Source organism: Pelophylax lessonae (assembly GCF_965119305.1).
Source record: "Pelophylax lessonae genome assembly, chromosome: 9".
In the NCBI taxonomy this organism is placed as follows: Eukaryota; Metazoa; Chordata; class Amphibia; order Anura; family Ranidae; genus Pelophylax; species Pelophylax lessonae.
The window spans coordinates 272,304,387-272,321,171 of record NC_138776.1 but is presented as its reverse complement, the minus strand read 5'-3'; the positions used below and the strand labels follow the sequence as shown (position 1 = coordinate 272,321,171).

Below are 16,785 nucleotides of genomic sequence, written 5' to 3'. Positions count from 1 at the left end.
TCAGTGATCTGTAAGGGGGGCAGTCTTCCCACTGATGACAATGCAGGAATGTCCTTCTCCCATTGGTCACCAGTATAAGAGACCACTACACTGCAGTGGCAGCTGGTGAAGTTTTAAGATGGGGGGGCGCAAGACCCCACCCTTCCATTTTGACCCCTCCCATTTCTCAGAAGCCACACCCCTTATAGACTCCACTCATTTTGTCCCCTGTATTTTGCTTGCATGAACCAATTCTCCCAATATATCACATATTAAGGGGTCCATCAGTACTAGTATATCCCATAATAGGGAACAGGGGCCCTATTATGGGATATACTGTGAGAGACATCCTATTATGGGATACACTGACTGAGAGTGGCACAAACCCCAGAGTACAGACCCCTCCCCCCAGCATAAACCCCACAGTACAGACCCCCTAGCACAAACCCCACAGTACAGACCCCCTAGCACAAACCCCACAGTAAAGACCCCCCAGCACAAACCTCACAGTACAGACCCCCCACGGCACAAACCCCTCAGGCACAAACCCCGCACAAACCCCACAGTACAGGCCCCTAGCACAAACCCCACAGTACAGGCCCCCTTCAATATAGTGACCAGTATAAATGCCCCCTTTCAATGTAGTGACCAGCATACATGTCCCCAATGCAGTGACCAGTATACATGTCCCCAATGCAGAGCTATGCGTGCGTGGCTCCAGTGCAGCCAGTGACCACCAGTATACGTCCCCCAATGCAGAGCTATGTGTGCGTGGCTCCAGTGCAGCCAGTGACCACCAGTATACGTCCCCCAAAGCAGAGCTATGCGTGCGTGCCTCCAGTGCAGCCAGTGACCACCAGTATACGTCCCCCAATGCAGAGCTATGCGTGCGTGCCTCCAGTGCAGTGACCACAAGTATACATGTCCCCCAAAGCAGAGCTATGCGTGCGTGCCTCCAGTGCAGCCAGTGACCACCAGTATACATGTCCCCCAATGCAGAGCTTTGCGTGCGTGCCTCCAGTGCAGTGACCACAAGTATACATCCCCCAATGCAGAGCTATGCGTGCGTGCCTCCAATGCAGTGACCACAAGTATATGTCCCCCAATGCAGAGCTATGCGTGCGTGCCCGACAGAGCAGTGCACTTACCTGGAGGCTCGGCTTCTCCCTCTCCTCTTCTCCAGTCTCCTCTCCGCTCCGCTCTCTGCAATGCCGGTCCACGCGACGTCAGCATGGGGCCATGGGATGTCCTGGATGATGACTGGTCCAGGCTGTAGACTGGACCAATCACAGCCAGGATATCAGGAAAGTGGGGGTGCCCAAGCGCAAAGACTTGCACTCAGGTTACGCCCCCAGAAGGCAGCCAATCGGCACCCTTCTGTGTCGTAAACCCCACCCCCCCCCATAGCCACCACACAGGCCGGGGTAGCGGCGAACACAATTTTTTTTTTTTCAAAACTTTTTGTCCGTTTTGTAATTTTTTTTTTCAAAACTTTATTTGTTCGTTTTTTTTTTCTTCTTTTTTCTTTTCTTTAGGGGTAGGGGGGGTGGCGCCCTGGCGCCCCCTATGCACGGGCCGCCACTGCTACACTGACTACTGATATAAGGATGTCCTTCTCCTATTTGTCATCAATGTAATGGACCACTACACTAACCACTGATATAAGGGGTCCGTCTCCCATTGCCCACCAGTGTAAAGGACCACTACACTGATCACTGATTGAAGGGGTCCTTCCCCTTTTGGTCACCAATGTAAGGGACCACTACATTGACCACTGATATAAGGTGGTCTTTCCCCTATTGGTCACCAATGTAGGGGACCACTACATTGACCACTGATATAAGGGGTCCTTCTTCCATTGATCACCAATGTATGGACCACTACACTGACCACTGATAGAAGGCGTCTTTCTCCTGTAGGGGTCCTGTACCCTGGGCTATAAATGATATACTCCTGACCACTGCACTACGTACCATGGGTTGTATATGATATACTCCTGACCCCTGCACTATGTACCATGGGTTGTATATGATATACTCCTGACCACTGCACTATGTACCATGGGTTGTATATGATATACTCCTGACCACTGCACTCTGTACCCTGGGCTGTATATGATATATTCCTGACCACTGCACTCTGTACCCTGGGCTGTATATGATATACTCCTGACCACTGCACCCTGTACCCTGGGCTGTATATGATATACTCCTGACCACTGCACTCTGTACCCTGGGCTGTATATGATATACTTCTGACCACAAATCATATGAATGTACGTCAATTTGCCTGCTCAGGTTAAGAGGGGGCGCGCCTACGCGGTTCCCAGTACTCGGGGCGGTGATTGCTATGTGATCACATGATGACAAGGTCAACAAAGCTGTTATGAATTCATTCCTTCATTACAGCTGTGTGGAGTATGCCAAGATTGGCCCACAGCTATCACATGGTACCTGGGCCAATCACAGTGCCCTGTACCATGTGATTAGCTGTAGCCAATCACAGATTACTAGTGATCCCAGTTGAAAACTTTGCTGTTACAATGATCTTTATTGTAACAACAAGGAAAATGTAAAAAATAAAATAAAAATCCCTGATCACCCCTCCTCCCCCCAGAGTAGTACAGGGTTACTATGGAGACACTGAACTACTCTGATGACAGGATGTAAAAAAAAATATATATATATTTTTTTTTTAAATGTTTAAAAAGTTGAATAAATATTACTTTTTTTTTAACATCCTGTCACCCGTCAGTGTCCCTGATTATGGAAGAGCCCTGGGGCCATCATAATAAAAAAATTTGAAAGATTTCTGAGCTTACTGTATATATATATATATATATATATATATATTTTTTTTTTTTATATAGAATTCTGAGATTGAAAGTCAGAATTCTGAATATAAAAAGTCAGAATTCTGACTTTTTAAACTCAGAATTCTGACTTTTAATTTCAGAATTGTGTTTAATAAATTTTAGCATGGTCCAAACTTGTAATATCAGAATTCTGTCTTTCAAACTCAAAATTCTGTAAAAAAAAAAAATATATATATTTTTAAGTTCAGAAATCTTTCAAAAAATGTTTTTATGATGGCCCCAGGGCTCTTCCATACCTGATCACCGCCAACTCCAGTCATTTGATGGCGCTGTACTGCACTGGTGACGGGTTGGAAAAAAAAATGTATTCAATTTCTTTATTTTCAGAAATATTGTGACAAAAAATAACTCCAAGAAACTGGCCATGCCTCTTACTAAATACCTCAGACTGTCTACCTTCCAAAAAGGGGTGATTTGGGGGGTAATTGTGCTGTCCTGGTGTTTTCTGGCCTTACGAAATGAGATCGGCCGTCAGTACATCGGGATCAAATATATATCCCATAATTTGTAGACGTGAGAACTTTCACACAAAGCGATCAATAAACATCGATTGGGGATTTTTGTTACCAGAGACATGCAGAAGAATACATTTTGGGCCAAATTTATGAAGAAATTTGATTTTATTGATGTTTTATGACAGAAAATAGAAAAAACATTTTTTTTTCAACATATTCAGTATTTTGTTTATAGCGCCTTTATCCACTTCAGCCCCGGAATGTTTTACCCCTCTTCATGACCAGGCCATTTTAGAGATCTCCAGCGCCCGGCTACCTCTCCAAACCAACACACCAGGTCCTACACCACACTACTTTCCTCCTTCAGCCGTGTCACCACTAAGGAAGTAACCAACAACCTTTTCACAGCCCACCTCACCACCTGTCCCCTCTCCACCTATCCTAAACTCTCTAAACCACGTCTTTCACCTCTTCCTCTCCTCCAGTCCCTTTCTCTCTTAGTTCAAACATGCACTGATTACCCCCATACTTAAAAAAAACCCTGACTGGACCCCACCTGTTTGAATAACTTAAGACCCATCTCCCTGCTCACGTTTGCCTCCAAGCTTCTTGAGCACCTTGTCCACAACCGTATGAGTTGCTACCTCACTGACAACAACCTTCTCAATCCACTACAGTCCGGCTTTTCCCCACAACATTCCACAGAAACAGTCCTACTAAAACTCACCAATGACCTGCTAACTGCTAAAACCAACGGCCAATACCGCATACTCATGGACCTTTCTGCTGCCTTCGACACAGTTGACCACTCACTCCTTCTCAACAAACTCCACTCCCTTGGCCTCCATGACTCACTCTTTCCTGGTTCTCTTCCTACCTATCTCAGTGTCACATACAACACCACCTCTTCCGCTCCTCTTCCTCCTTCTTTTGGGGGTACCTCAAGGCTCCATCCTTGGGCCCTACCAATTCTCTCTCTATACCTCTTCCCTGGGCCAGTTGATAACCTCCCATGTATTCCAATACCACCTCCTCATCTCTAGCTATATTAATTCCTCCTCCTATGCTCACCTCCAAGACTTCTCTAGAGCCTCTCCCCTCCCCTGGAACTCCCTGTCTCTAGAGCCTCTCCCCTCCTCTGGAACTCCCTGTCCCAGTATGTTCAGTCATGCCCCTACCCTGTCTGCCTTTACAGTCCACAGAAACAGTCCTAATAAAACTCACCAACGACCTGCTAACTGCTAAAACCAACGGCCAATACCGCATACTCATGGACCTTTCTGCTGCCTTCGACACAGTTTACCACTCACTCCTTCTCAACAAACTCCACTTCCTTGGCCTTTGTGACTCACTCTTTCCTGGTTCTCCTCCTACCTATCTAGGTGTCACATACAATACCACCTCTTCCTCCTTCTTTTGGGGTACATCAAGGCTCCTTCCTTGGGCCCCTCCTATTCTCTCTCTATACCTCTTCCCTGGGCCAGTTGAAATCCTCCCATGTCTTCCAATACCACCTCTATGCTGACGATACCCAGATCGATTTCTCCATCCCCCCAACTCACCCCCTCAATCTCCTCACGTATCACAAACTTACTGAGTCACACCACTTTCTTAAACTCAATCTTTCTAAAACTGAGCTTGTAATATTTCCTCCTCCCCGATCCCCTCCCCATGACTTTACCATTGAGATCATTGGCACAACCATTGGTCCCTCCGCACATGCCAAGGTGCTGGGTGTAATCCTAGACTCTGACCTCTCCTTCTCCCCACATCTAATCACTGGCCAAATCTTGCCTCCTCAACCTTTGCAACATTTCCAGAATACTCCGCTTCCAGACTAACGACACCACAAAACAACTTATTCACTGCCTGGTGATTTACAGCCACGACTACTGCAACTCCCTCCTCACTGGCTGACCTTTACATAGGCTCCTCCTCCCTTTAGTCTATTATGAATGCTGCTGCCAGACTAATACACCTTACTAACAGATCCGCGACTGCTGCTCCTCTTTGTCAATCCCTCCACTGGCCTCCATTCAGTGTCCTCCACCCCTCTATGCCAATCCCTCCGCTGGCCTCCATTCAGTGTCCTCCACCCCTCTCCGCCAATCCCTCCACTGACTTCCATTCAGTGTCCTCCACCCCTCTCTGCCAATCCCTCCACTGGCCTCCATTCAGTGTCCTCCACCCCTCTCTGCCAATCACTCCACTGGCTTCCATTCAGTGTCCTCCACCCCTCTCCCCTGCCCCACTGTCTAAAATTGAAAATACTAACCACAACATATGAGGCCATAGACAACATCGCCCCCAGCTACATCACTAATCTCATCTGCAGATATTGCCCAAATCGTACTCTCAGCTCCTCCCAAGACCTCCTCATCTCTAGCTGCATTGATTCCTCCTCCTATGCTCACCTCCAGGACTTCTCTCGAGCCTCTCCCCTCCTCTGGAACTCCCTGCCCCAGTATGTCCAGTCAGCCCCCACCCTGTCCACCTTTACGCGATCCCTGAAAACTCACTTATTCATGAATGAACTGCACCCAGGCCACCTCCTCAACAGTACTGTCCCCCCTCTACATAGTAAAGTGTAATTGAAGAATAATAATAATAATAATATCTGAGGTGTATATCAGGGTGTGCTTCTTCCCCAAATGTCCACCAACATTCATATAGAAGACATTTCCCACACTCAGGGCACTAATACACCTCAGGGGTTGTGTGGGATCCCTGATGTACAGGAAGACAGGACTTCAGTGAGGAACATTTGCCTCACTCAGACCAAGAAAGTTCATTCTCCTCCGTGTCCAATCTCAGATGACTGTAAACAGAGGACTTCTGTGAGTTACACTTCCTCCAATCATAAGAGGAAAGTGGCTCTACCTCCATGTGCGATCTCCGATGTATGTTAAGACTAGACTTCGTTTGAAAACATTTCCTGCACTCAGAACAGGAATACAGCTTCTTCGCCTTGTGTGATCTCTGATGTTTGTAAAGATTGATCTTCTGGGAAAAACATTTACCGCACTCAAGACAGGAATATGGCTTCTCTCTTTTGTGCAATCTCTGATGTGTGTAAAGACTGGACTTCCTTGAAAAACATTTACTGCATTCGGGACAGGAATACGGCTTCTCCCCCGTGTGCAATCTCTGATGTGTGTAAAGATCAATCTTCTGGGAAAAACATTTACCGCACTCAAGACAGGAATATGGCTTCTCCCTTCTGTGCAATCTCTGATGTGTGTAAAGACTGGACTTCTGTGAAAAACATTTACTGCACTCGGAACAGGAATACCGCTTCTCCACCGTGTGCAATCTCTGATGTCTGGAAAGAGTGAACTTCCTTGAAAAACATTTCCCGCACTCGGGACAGGAATACGGTTTCTCCCCCGTGTGCAATCTCTGATGTTTGTAAAGAGTGGACTTCCTTGAAAAACATTTCCCGCACTCGGGACAGGAATACGGCTTCTCCCCCGTGTGCAATCTCTGATGTATGTAAAGATTGATCTTCTGGGAAAAACATTTCCCACACTCAAGACAGGAATACGGCTTCTCCCTCGTGTGCAATCTCTGATGTGTGTAAAGACTGGACTTCTGTGAAAAACATTTACTGCACTCGGGACAGGAATACGGTTTCTCCCCCGTGTGCAATCTCTGATGTTTGGAAAGAGTGGACTTCCTTGAAAAACATTTCCCGCACTCAGGACAGGAATAAGGCTTCACTCCCGTGTGCAATCTCTGATGTCTGGAAAGAGTGAACTTCCTTGAAAAACATTTCCCGCACTCAGGACAGGAATACGGTTTCTCCCCCGTGTGCAATCTCTGATGTTTGGAAAGAGTGGACTTCCTTGAAAAACATTTCCCGCACTCGGGACAGGAATACGGCTTCTCCCCCGTGTGCAATCTCTGATGTATGTAAAGAATGATCTTCTGGGAAAAACATTTCCCACACTCAAGACAGGAATACGGCTTATCCCTCGTGTGCAATCTCTGATGTGTGTAAAGACTGGACTTCTGTGAAAAACATTTACCGCACTCAAGACAGGAATACGGCTTCTCACCCGTGTGCAATCTCTGATGTTTGTAAAAACTGGACTTCCATGAAAAACATTTCCCACATTCAGAACAGGAATACGGCTTTACCCCCGTGTGCAATCTCTGATGTGTGTAAAGACTGGACTTCTGTGAAAAACATTTCCCACACTCAAGACAGGAATAGGGCTGCTCCCCCGTGTGCAATATCTGATGTGTGTAAAGAGTGGACTTCATTGCAAAACATTTCCCACACTCAAGACAGGGATACGGCTTCTCCCCTGTGTGCAATCTCTGATGTATGGAAAGAGTGGACTTCTTTGAAAAACATTTCCCACACTCGGGACAGGAATACGGTTTCTCCCCTGTGTGCAATCTCTGATGTGTGGAAAGAGTGGACTTATCTGAAAAACATTTCCCGCACTCAAGACAGGAATACGGCTTCTCCCCCGTGTGCGATCTCTGATGTGTGGAAAGAGTGGACTTCATTGAAAAACATTTCCCGCACTCAGAACAAGAATACGGCTTCTCACCTGTGTGAGATCTTTTATGCTCATTAAGTCTGTATTTAACTCTGAAACATTTCCCGCACACGGCACAGAAATACGGCTTCTCCCCCTTATGACACCTCTGATGTGTGTTAAGATTGGAGGAGTTTGAAAAACATTTCCCGCACTCAGGACAGGAAAAGTTCTTATGTGTTGGAAGGATTGCAGCATCCCTCACAGTCTGAGGTTCCTCAGGATAAGAGGAATACGATGGTCCCGCACTGTCCCTCACAGTCTGAGGTTCCTCAGGATAAGAGGAATACGATGGTCCGGCACTGTCCCTCACAGTCTGAGGTTCCTCAGGATAAGAGGAATACGATGGTCCGGCACCGTCCCTCACAGTCTGAGGTTCCTCAGGATAAGAGGAATACGATGGTCCGGCACTGTCCCTCACAGTCTGAGGTTCCTCAGGATAAGAGGAATACGATGGTCCGGCACCGTCCCTCACAGTCTGAGGTTCCTCAGGATAAGAGGAATACGATGGTCTGGCACTGTGCCTCACAGTCTGAGGTTCCTCAGGATAAGAGGAATACGATGGATCATCTACACTGTGTGGTGCCGGATGGACATTTGAGGTTGCCGGGTTTTCTCCTGGACTATACTGTGTGATGTCCTCATCTTCTACTTTACAGTCTGGAGACAAAGTGAGACAATCCTCTGAGGTTTTCCTCATCTCCCGTCCATCTACTAAAATAGAAATACAAAGATTATTACTAGACATCAGCAGATTGGTTCCCCTAAACCAGGACTCCGCCCACATCAGACAGCTTTGTCTCTGAGGATCTCACATTTCCTCTGTAGACTTGTGCATGTGGTGTGCCGGAGTGCCTGGGCCCACCCTAATCACCCCATGCACATTAAGCAAGCCAAAGATGATGCAATTTTCTTTCCTGTAACACAGTCAGTGTTTGATGGAGGAATCCCTCCCACAGCGCCATTACTTTCTGCCGGTGGGGAGCCCTGCTGACAAAACATGATTATTGCCAGGGCTGCTGATACGGCTGTACTGCCGACCCTCCTGCTGAGATGTGGAACTGCGTTATTGTCAACTCTTGCAGCTCCCCACGCAGCACTGCCGGGTTACCTCCTCTGCTCTCCCACTGGCAGCTGCTCCAGATAAACAGGAGAATCGATTTCAGGATGGAGAGAGGGGGAAGGGGCCGGTAAATATTTTACCAGCCCTTCCTTTCCGTAATGAGCACAGCAAGTGATCGGTACCGATCGCTCCTGTGTCCATTCATCGCTGAAGCATAGTAAACGGGTTTTCCTATGCTTCAGTTTGTGAATGAACAGGAAGCCTCAGCACAGAGTGCAACTGAGGCTGCAGAGAAAGGGCGTGGGGAATCTCTGTCCTCAATCCCTTTCACTGTCTCAACTGCGTCCCCAACACCCATGCCAAGGACAGGTGCTGGCTGGTGGACTGCTGGGAGCCAAGACATACAGCAGGGGTTGGCAATGGGCGGAGCAAGCCAGCACATCCTGCACTGTCACCCTCCGACACACCAGAGGGTGCCCGCTCCCCCTCTCCTAGCACCACTACCCCTTTCTCTCTCTGGTCAGGAAGAAGGAGGAGGGGAGGAGAGGAGAAGAGGAGAGAGCTGGGCAGGGGAGAGGATCTCATAGCACTGGTGAGACCCAAGCTGCACCAACACCCATCCCACCCAAGGTGACTACACCCTATAAGATGACAGCCTGCAACCACCGCACACACACCCCCCTGGTGATAAGCTGTACCCCCCTCCCCCTGAGGTGACAGGCTGCAACCACCGCACCCCCCCCTACTAGCTGATAAGCTGCATCCCTCCCTGAGGCGATAGGCTGCAAAACCCCCTCCCCCTGAGATTACTGGGTGTAACCACCACCCCCCCATGTGATAACATAGAGTATATAGTGCAGGGGTCAGAAGTATGTAATGTACAACATAGAGTATATAGTGCAGGGGTCAGGAGTATGTATTGTACAACAGAGTATATAGTGCAGGGGTCAGGAGTATATAATGTACAACATAGAGTATATAGTGCAGGGGTCAGGAGTATGTAATGTACAACACAGAGTATATAGTGCAGGGTTCAAGAGTATGTAATGTACAACACAGAGTATATAGTGCAGGGGTCAAGAGAATGTAATACACAACATAGGATATATAGTGCAGGGGTCAGGAGTATGTAATGTACAACATAGAGTATATAGTGCAGGGGTCAGGACTCATAATATTTGTGTTCAGTAATCAGTTGCAGAGGTCCCACACCGCCGCCTCCCATCTCCTGAGACTGCACTCAATGACTTGGGTGTGAGACTATACAGACATATCCCTCCACCCGGCACAGCCAGCAAATAGCAGAGCAAGTAACCCCGGGAGAATTGTTCTGTCAGAGATCTTGCTAGACCTGGGCATGGAGCAGAAGAACCAAGGAAGATACCCCAGGCGTCTAGATTGAGCATCATCTATGGTGAATATCATTATTTTTCTGCCAGCTGAACCCCAGAATCTTTATAAATCCAGTCTAGAGACATAAATTGTGTCTGCAGCACAGAGAAGGAAGATTATCCGAGAGAAATACAGGAATACAGGACGGGGAACACAGCTCAGGAAAGTGACCAGGGGATTACAGGCTTATATAACCCAGTCCCCACTCTACTCTGGACCAATCAGTGAGCAGTATGGGTGGAGGAATGTATTTAGTGTAAATGACCCACCTGTGCTGATCTCTGTAGGAGTGTTCTCCTCTATAAATGTACCCGTTATTCCATCCTCCTCCATAGACTGCTGATCATCCCTCACATACGTCTCTTCTTCTTCTGCTTTAACCTCAAATTCTATATCGATTGGATCTCCACTCTAAACCAAGAAAATGAGAAAGAAAATCATCTGTAAAATATAAGCTTACATACAAAATACACATATCATCTCCACCAGTCCATGTTCTAGATGCTCCGTCCCACCAACCTTGTAACATGTTGGGATGGTGTGACCTTCCTGTGTGGAATCCCGGGAATACAGAGGACGGGGACATCTCTCTGGTGGGTTCCTGGTATTAGGTGGCTCGATCATATCCTTGCGTCCTTCTGAAAACTTCTCCATCACTCCATACTCCTCATCCTCCTCTTTATACTCTTCTTTTACAACAATATTATCATCCCCGAGGTTTCTGCTCTGCATATATAATAAAACATTCATTGTAACAAACATTCTTGTGTATAAATCAGAACTACCAATAATTGTCAATCATCTACCTGATGATGGTGAGGGATGGTGTGACCTTCCTGTGTGGAATCCCGGGAATACAGAGGACGGGGACATCTCTCTGGTGGGATTCTGTAGCTGGATGGCTCCACCATGGTGTCCTGGTACAGATCTTTGTGTATTTCCTCCATTACCCCATCCTCCTCCTCTTTTATCTCTTCTTTAACCTCAACTTTTGAACCTCTCAGGTTTCCACTCTGTATATATGATAAAAATGACATCAATGGTAACAATGCAGATAATGTACAGATCCTAATGATACTATCAGTGATTGTTCCTTATCTACCTGATGATGGTGAGGGACAGTGTGACCTTCCTGTGTGGAATCCCGGGAATACAGAGGACGGGGACATCTCTCTGGTGGGTTCCCATTACTGGAACCATCTGTAGGAAACACACACACTGACTGAATACATTGTTTCTATGTGTTTATCAGATGATGGGGGATCTAGGTGGACCCTCCGTACTGCTCTCTCCTTTACAATAAAGTCTCCTCTTACCCGGTGATGTGAGGGGCGGCTGATTCTCCATCATGACGTCCTTGTAGAGATCCTTGTGTCCTTCTAAATACTTCCACTCCTCCATGGAGAAATAGACAGTGACATCCTGACACCTGATAGGAACCTGACACACACAATGATACAGTCACCATACAGACATATTCCTTTTGTTGGACCTTCACAGACATCAGAAATAGTCATTTCCTCCATAAAGATTATAAAATCAAAACTACGTATTATAAATCCACCTCTGCATAAAACCCCCATCCCGTATTATCATTAGTGATGGATGAACAGCGGCTGGGCGGTTCGTGAACGCCAGCCGCAAATTTTCTCAAAAGTCCGCGAACCGCAAGTTCGCGGCGGGCCCCATTGACTTTAATGGCAGGCAAACTTTAAAAACCTTTAGGTCATATTTGCAGCCACAAAAGACGTGCTAGCTGTGCACAAATAGTCCCAGCACATGGACAATGTCATAACAGAAGTATTGCAATCGAAAAAGTTGCCCTAAATTTTTTTTTTCTTTTACAGCAAAAAATATTTTTTTTTTTCCATAAATCAGCCAGAACTGAAAGCAGCCGGTAAATCCATTGTCTAATCCATATAGGGTCCATTCACACATCTGTAAAATGGGTCCGCATCCATTCCACAATTTGGCAGAACCTCTACAGACCCATTGTTTTTCATTTCCAGTCTGAAAAAAAAATGGATTTTTGTAAAATCTTACCGTAAAATCCTTTTCTCTTAGCTCATTGACAGACGCAGTCCTCATATCAAATTGGGTTATACTGCCCTCTACAGGAGTAGGACACTAGGCAGAAGAAAACGTTCTGGCCACACCCTAGGGGCAGTCCCAGAGGGTATATCCTCTCACTTCCTGCTACAGGATGTCAGTTATGTCACAAAGCAGTGTCAGAGAATTTAACCCAACCCAACTCAAAGATAGAGGGGCGGGTACTGCGTCTGTCAATGAGCTAAGAGAAAAGGATTTTACGGTAAGATTTTACAAAAATCCATTTTTCTCTGTCGCTCATTGACAGACGCAGTCCTCTTTGATTCATATCAAATTGGGACGTCCCAAAGCAGTGCCACAAATGAGGGGTGGGAACAGAAATCAAAATCCAGAAGGCCCAACCGGAGCCAACCAGAAGCATCAAGGGACTCATTGAACAAAAAGATGAGACCTAAGTGAAAAACCCAACAAACCCTCGAGGTAGACCAATAGTACCTCAACCTTATACAATTTTGTAAAGGTATGAACCGACGACCAAGTAGTCGCCTTGAAAACCTGAACCACTGACGCCTAATGGCGGAAGGCCCAGGAAGCACTAAGCGCCCGAGTAGAGCGCACCTTAACAGGGAACGGGGGATCCCGACCCTTAAATAGAATAAGTCTATACCACCGTCTGTCTGATCCATCTAGAGATGGTCGCGGCAGAAACAGGCAACCCCTTCTTAGGGCCATCCGTGATCACAAACAGTGAATCCGTCTTACGAAATGAATCCGTAGTATTCAAGTATACCCTGATCGCCCGAACTACATCCAAGGAATGCAACGCGAATTCTCGAGGATGACTGGGCTTAGGACACAGGGAAGGCAATACAATGTCCTCATTCAACTGAAACTCTGAAACCACCTTAGCAGAAAGGATGGATTCGGACGCAAAACAACCTTATCCCTATGAACCACCAGATATGGGGAACGACAGGATAATGCAGCCAGTTCTGACACCCTGCGTGCAGAAGTAATGGCCACCAAGAAGGCCACCTTCTGGGATAAAGTAAGCAAGGGAATCTCCCTGATATCTTCAAAGGGAGGTTTCTGAAGAACCGACAGCACCAAATTAAGATCCCAGGGCGGTAAGGGTGCGAGCCAGGTGTCGCACTCCCTGGATGAAACTCCGCATCAAGGAATGAGTAGCCAGAGGCTTCTGAAGGAAGATTGCTAATGCTGAAACCTGACACTTGATAGTGCTCAAGGTCAGTTTCTGCTCAATCCCCTTTTGCAAAAAAGCCAATATTCGGGCCACCGAATAAGAACGTGGAGGGAACCCAAGGGATTCACACCACGCAATATAAGACTTCCATGTGCGATGATAGACTTTTCTGGAAGTCGCTTTCCTTGCTTTAATTAGAGTAGGAATCACTGAAGTGGACAACACCTTGTCCTTCAGCACCTGGGTCTCCATAGCCAGGCCGTTAAGCCAGCGATCGTAAAGCAGGATGGAAGATCGGTCCCTGCGACAGCAGATCCTCCCTGAGAGGAAGTCGCCAAGGAACGTCTGCGACCAGCCTGACCAGGTCGGCGTACCAGACCCGACGAGGCCAGTCCGGAGCTACCAGGATAACTGGCATACAATAGCTGATACTGCCCCCACGGGGTGATCAGCGCGTCTGCGGCGTCTGCTAGAGGATCGCGGGAGCGAGCCCCAAACCTCCGCACTTTCCTGTTGAGCCGAGATGCCAACAGATCTACATTCGGGGTGCCCCAACGAAGGCACAGTTGGTGGAATACCTCTGGATGAAGAGACCATTCCCCTTGATCCAGAATCTGACGGCTGAGATAATCTGCCTGTCAATTCTCCACCCCCGGAATGAATACCGCAGAGAGAGCTGGAACAATCCGTTCCGCCCAACGAAGAATGCTGGCCACTTCTATGGCCACCAGGACACTCTTGGTGCCCCCCTGGTGATTGACGTAAGCCACTGCTGTGGCATTGTCCGACTGGATTGGCACCGGGCTGCCCCGGAGCTGCTCGGTCCAATGAATCAGACAAAGTCTGATCGCTCTTAGTTCCAATACATTTATCGGTAACCTGGACTCTTCCAGGGACCAAAGCCCCTGAGCAGATAATTTGCCGAGAATTCCTCCCCACCCGGATAGACTGGCATCCGTGGTGACAATCGTCCAGTATATTGGCAGAAATGACTTCCCCTGGCTGAGCATCTGAGACCGAAGCCACCAGACCAGAGACTCCCTGGTCCGCTCGCTCAGTCGGATCCGATTGTCCAGGGAATCTGGATTCCGGTTCCATTTGAGAAGAATCTCTCTCTGAAGGATTTGTGTATGGGACTGGGCAAATGGTACTGCCTCGAAGGAAGCCACCATCAAACCCAGGACCCTCATGCAAGTCCGAAGGGAAGGCCAGTTGTCGGATAGTAACAACTGAATCGTTGATTGAATCTTCTGGAGTTTCTCCGCAGGGAGAAACACTTTTGCCCTGGATGTGTCTAAAATTAGACCCAGATATTCCAGCCTCCTGGTGGGAACCAGAGATGACTTCTGCAAGTTCACCAGCCACCCGAACTCTTGCAAAGAGATCATGGTGATCTCCAAGTTTAGCAACAGAGTCTACGCACGGAGCCGAAGATCGTCTAGGTAACCTAGAATCGATATGCCTCGCTGTCGCAACAGCGCCAACACTGGGGCCAACACCCTTGTGAAGACCCGGGGAGCCGAGGCGAGACCAAAGGGTAACGCCGCAAACTGATAATGGTTCTCCTCTACGGAAAAACGCAGGAAACGCTGATGTCCTGCGTAAATGGGAATGTGAAGATAGGCATCCTTGATGTCTATGGACGCCAGAAAATCCCCCTGATGCAGGGAGGTCGCTATTGTGCGAATGGACTCCATTTTGAATTTTTGTACCCTGACAAAAAGATTGAGTGCTCTTAAGTCCAGAGTTGGATGCACCTTGCCCTCTTTTCTGGGTATTGTGAATAGGTTCGAATAGAACCCCTGAAAACGCTCTGTCCAAGGAACGTGGACCACCACTCCTTGTTGCATTATATCCGTTACTGCCCCCCGCAAAGCTTTTAAGCGATCCGTGGATAGTCGGATATTGGAAGGGAAGAATCGCACCGGTGGGAGTGATTGAAACTCGATCTTGCATCCTGACCGTATGACTTTGCGAACCCACTTGTCCGGGATTCTGGAAAGCCATGGATCCGGAAACCGGCGAAGACGTCCCCCCACCCCGGCTATGGGTGGGGGCGCACCTTCAGGCTTTAGTAGTCTTATCTTCGGGTCTGGAAGAGCCGGACTTTTGTTTACCCGACCGGTGCCCCTTGAAACCTCCTGGAGGAGCTTTGGAGGGCTTTGCTTTATCGCCCGCCCCAGCGGAGCGAAATTTTTTTTTTTTTTTTTTATGAGCGAACAAGGAAGGCCCCCGTCTCTGACGAGGTCCTTTACCCTTAGTATTCTGTGGCAAAAAGGTGCTCTTGCCCCCAGTGAGATCCTTGATAATCTCATCCAAGGTGGCCCCAAATAGGCGATCCCCCTGAAAGGGGAGATTAGCCAAAGCTTTTTTGGAACCTTGGTCCGCCGACCAGCACTTTAACCACAGCATACGCCTGAGGACCACTGCCGAAATCGATGCCCGCCCCAACAATGGAGTGGCGTCCAGAGCAGCGTCACAGACAAATTGTAGCCCTTGTATCATCTGCTCCAGCAGGTCTGATACTGCCGGGGGGATGCTTCTCCCCTCTAAGTCCCGGCATAACAACTTGGTCCATTCTGTCAATGTTTGTGAAACCAAACCAATTGCAATCACTGGCCTAAAAGCTGACCCAATCAGGGAAAAGATGGAGCGAGACACGGCTTCCGCCTTACGATCCACCGGATCCCTAAAGGACGGAGCGTCCTCCAATGGGATAACAGTAGCTATATTTAATCTGGAAATCGGTGAATCCACCAATGGTGGTACTGTCCATTTCTTTGAGGAGGGATTCCTCAAACGGATAACGCCTAATAATGCGTTTGGAAATACCAGGGGTTCGTTTCGGACGACCCCATTCCTCTTTAATTATATTACCAAAACATTTGGGCAAGGGGAACACTCTCGCCATTTTGGTAGGTTTATTAGTACCAAAAGAATCTCAGTATCAGCTACTTCCGCCAGTGTAACCTCAAGTCTTAAGGTTTCCCGGACAGATACAATTAGTGCATTCACCAACGCTTCTTCTTGAGCTATGGCGGATGCCGAAACGTCCTCCTCACTGTCTGAGGAGACAGTACCCGAAACACAAGTCCCAGATGAGGGACCTGCAGCTGCAGTGACAAGCTCAGAATCTGAATCTGAAGTTTCAGATGAAATAGGGGTAGGCGGGGGTCGCTTCCTTGCGCCCCGTTCCAGACAGGCCACCTCCACCCGGG

At 47.8% G+C, this 16,785-nt stretch overlaps 3 protein-coding genes across 3 annotated transcripts in view; all 3 read right to left on the bottom strand.

Moving 5' to 3' along the window:
• Positions 1-16,785, bottom strand: part of LOC309562616 (uncharacterized protein) — a 679,009-nt gene that overhangs the window by 547,129 nt on the left and 115,095 nt on the right. The window contains 1 exon segment of the mRNA XM_082266869.1: positions 6,686-7,881. Within this exon segment, the coding sequence (XP_082122995.1) occupies positions 6,686-7,881 (1,196 nt within the window).
• LOC309562621 (uncharacterized protein) overlaps positions 1-16,785 on the bottom strand; it is a 478,591-nt gene that overhangs the window by 355,905 nt on the left and 105,901 nt on the right. The gene's annotated exons all lie outside the window — the stretch shown is intronic.
• LOC309562718 (uncharacterized protein) overlaps positions 1-16,785 on the bottom strand; it is a 125,551-nt gene that overhangs the window by 14,420 nt on the left and 94,346 nt on the right. The gene's annotated exons all lie outside the window — the stretch shown is intronic.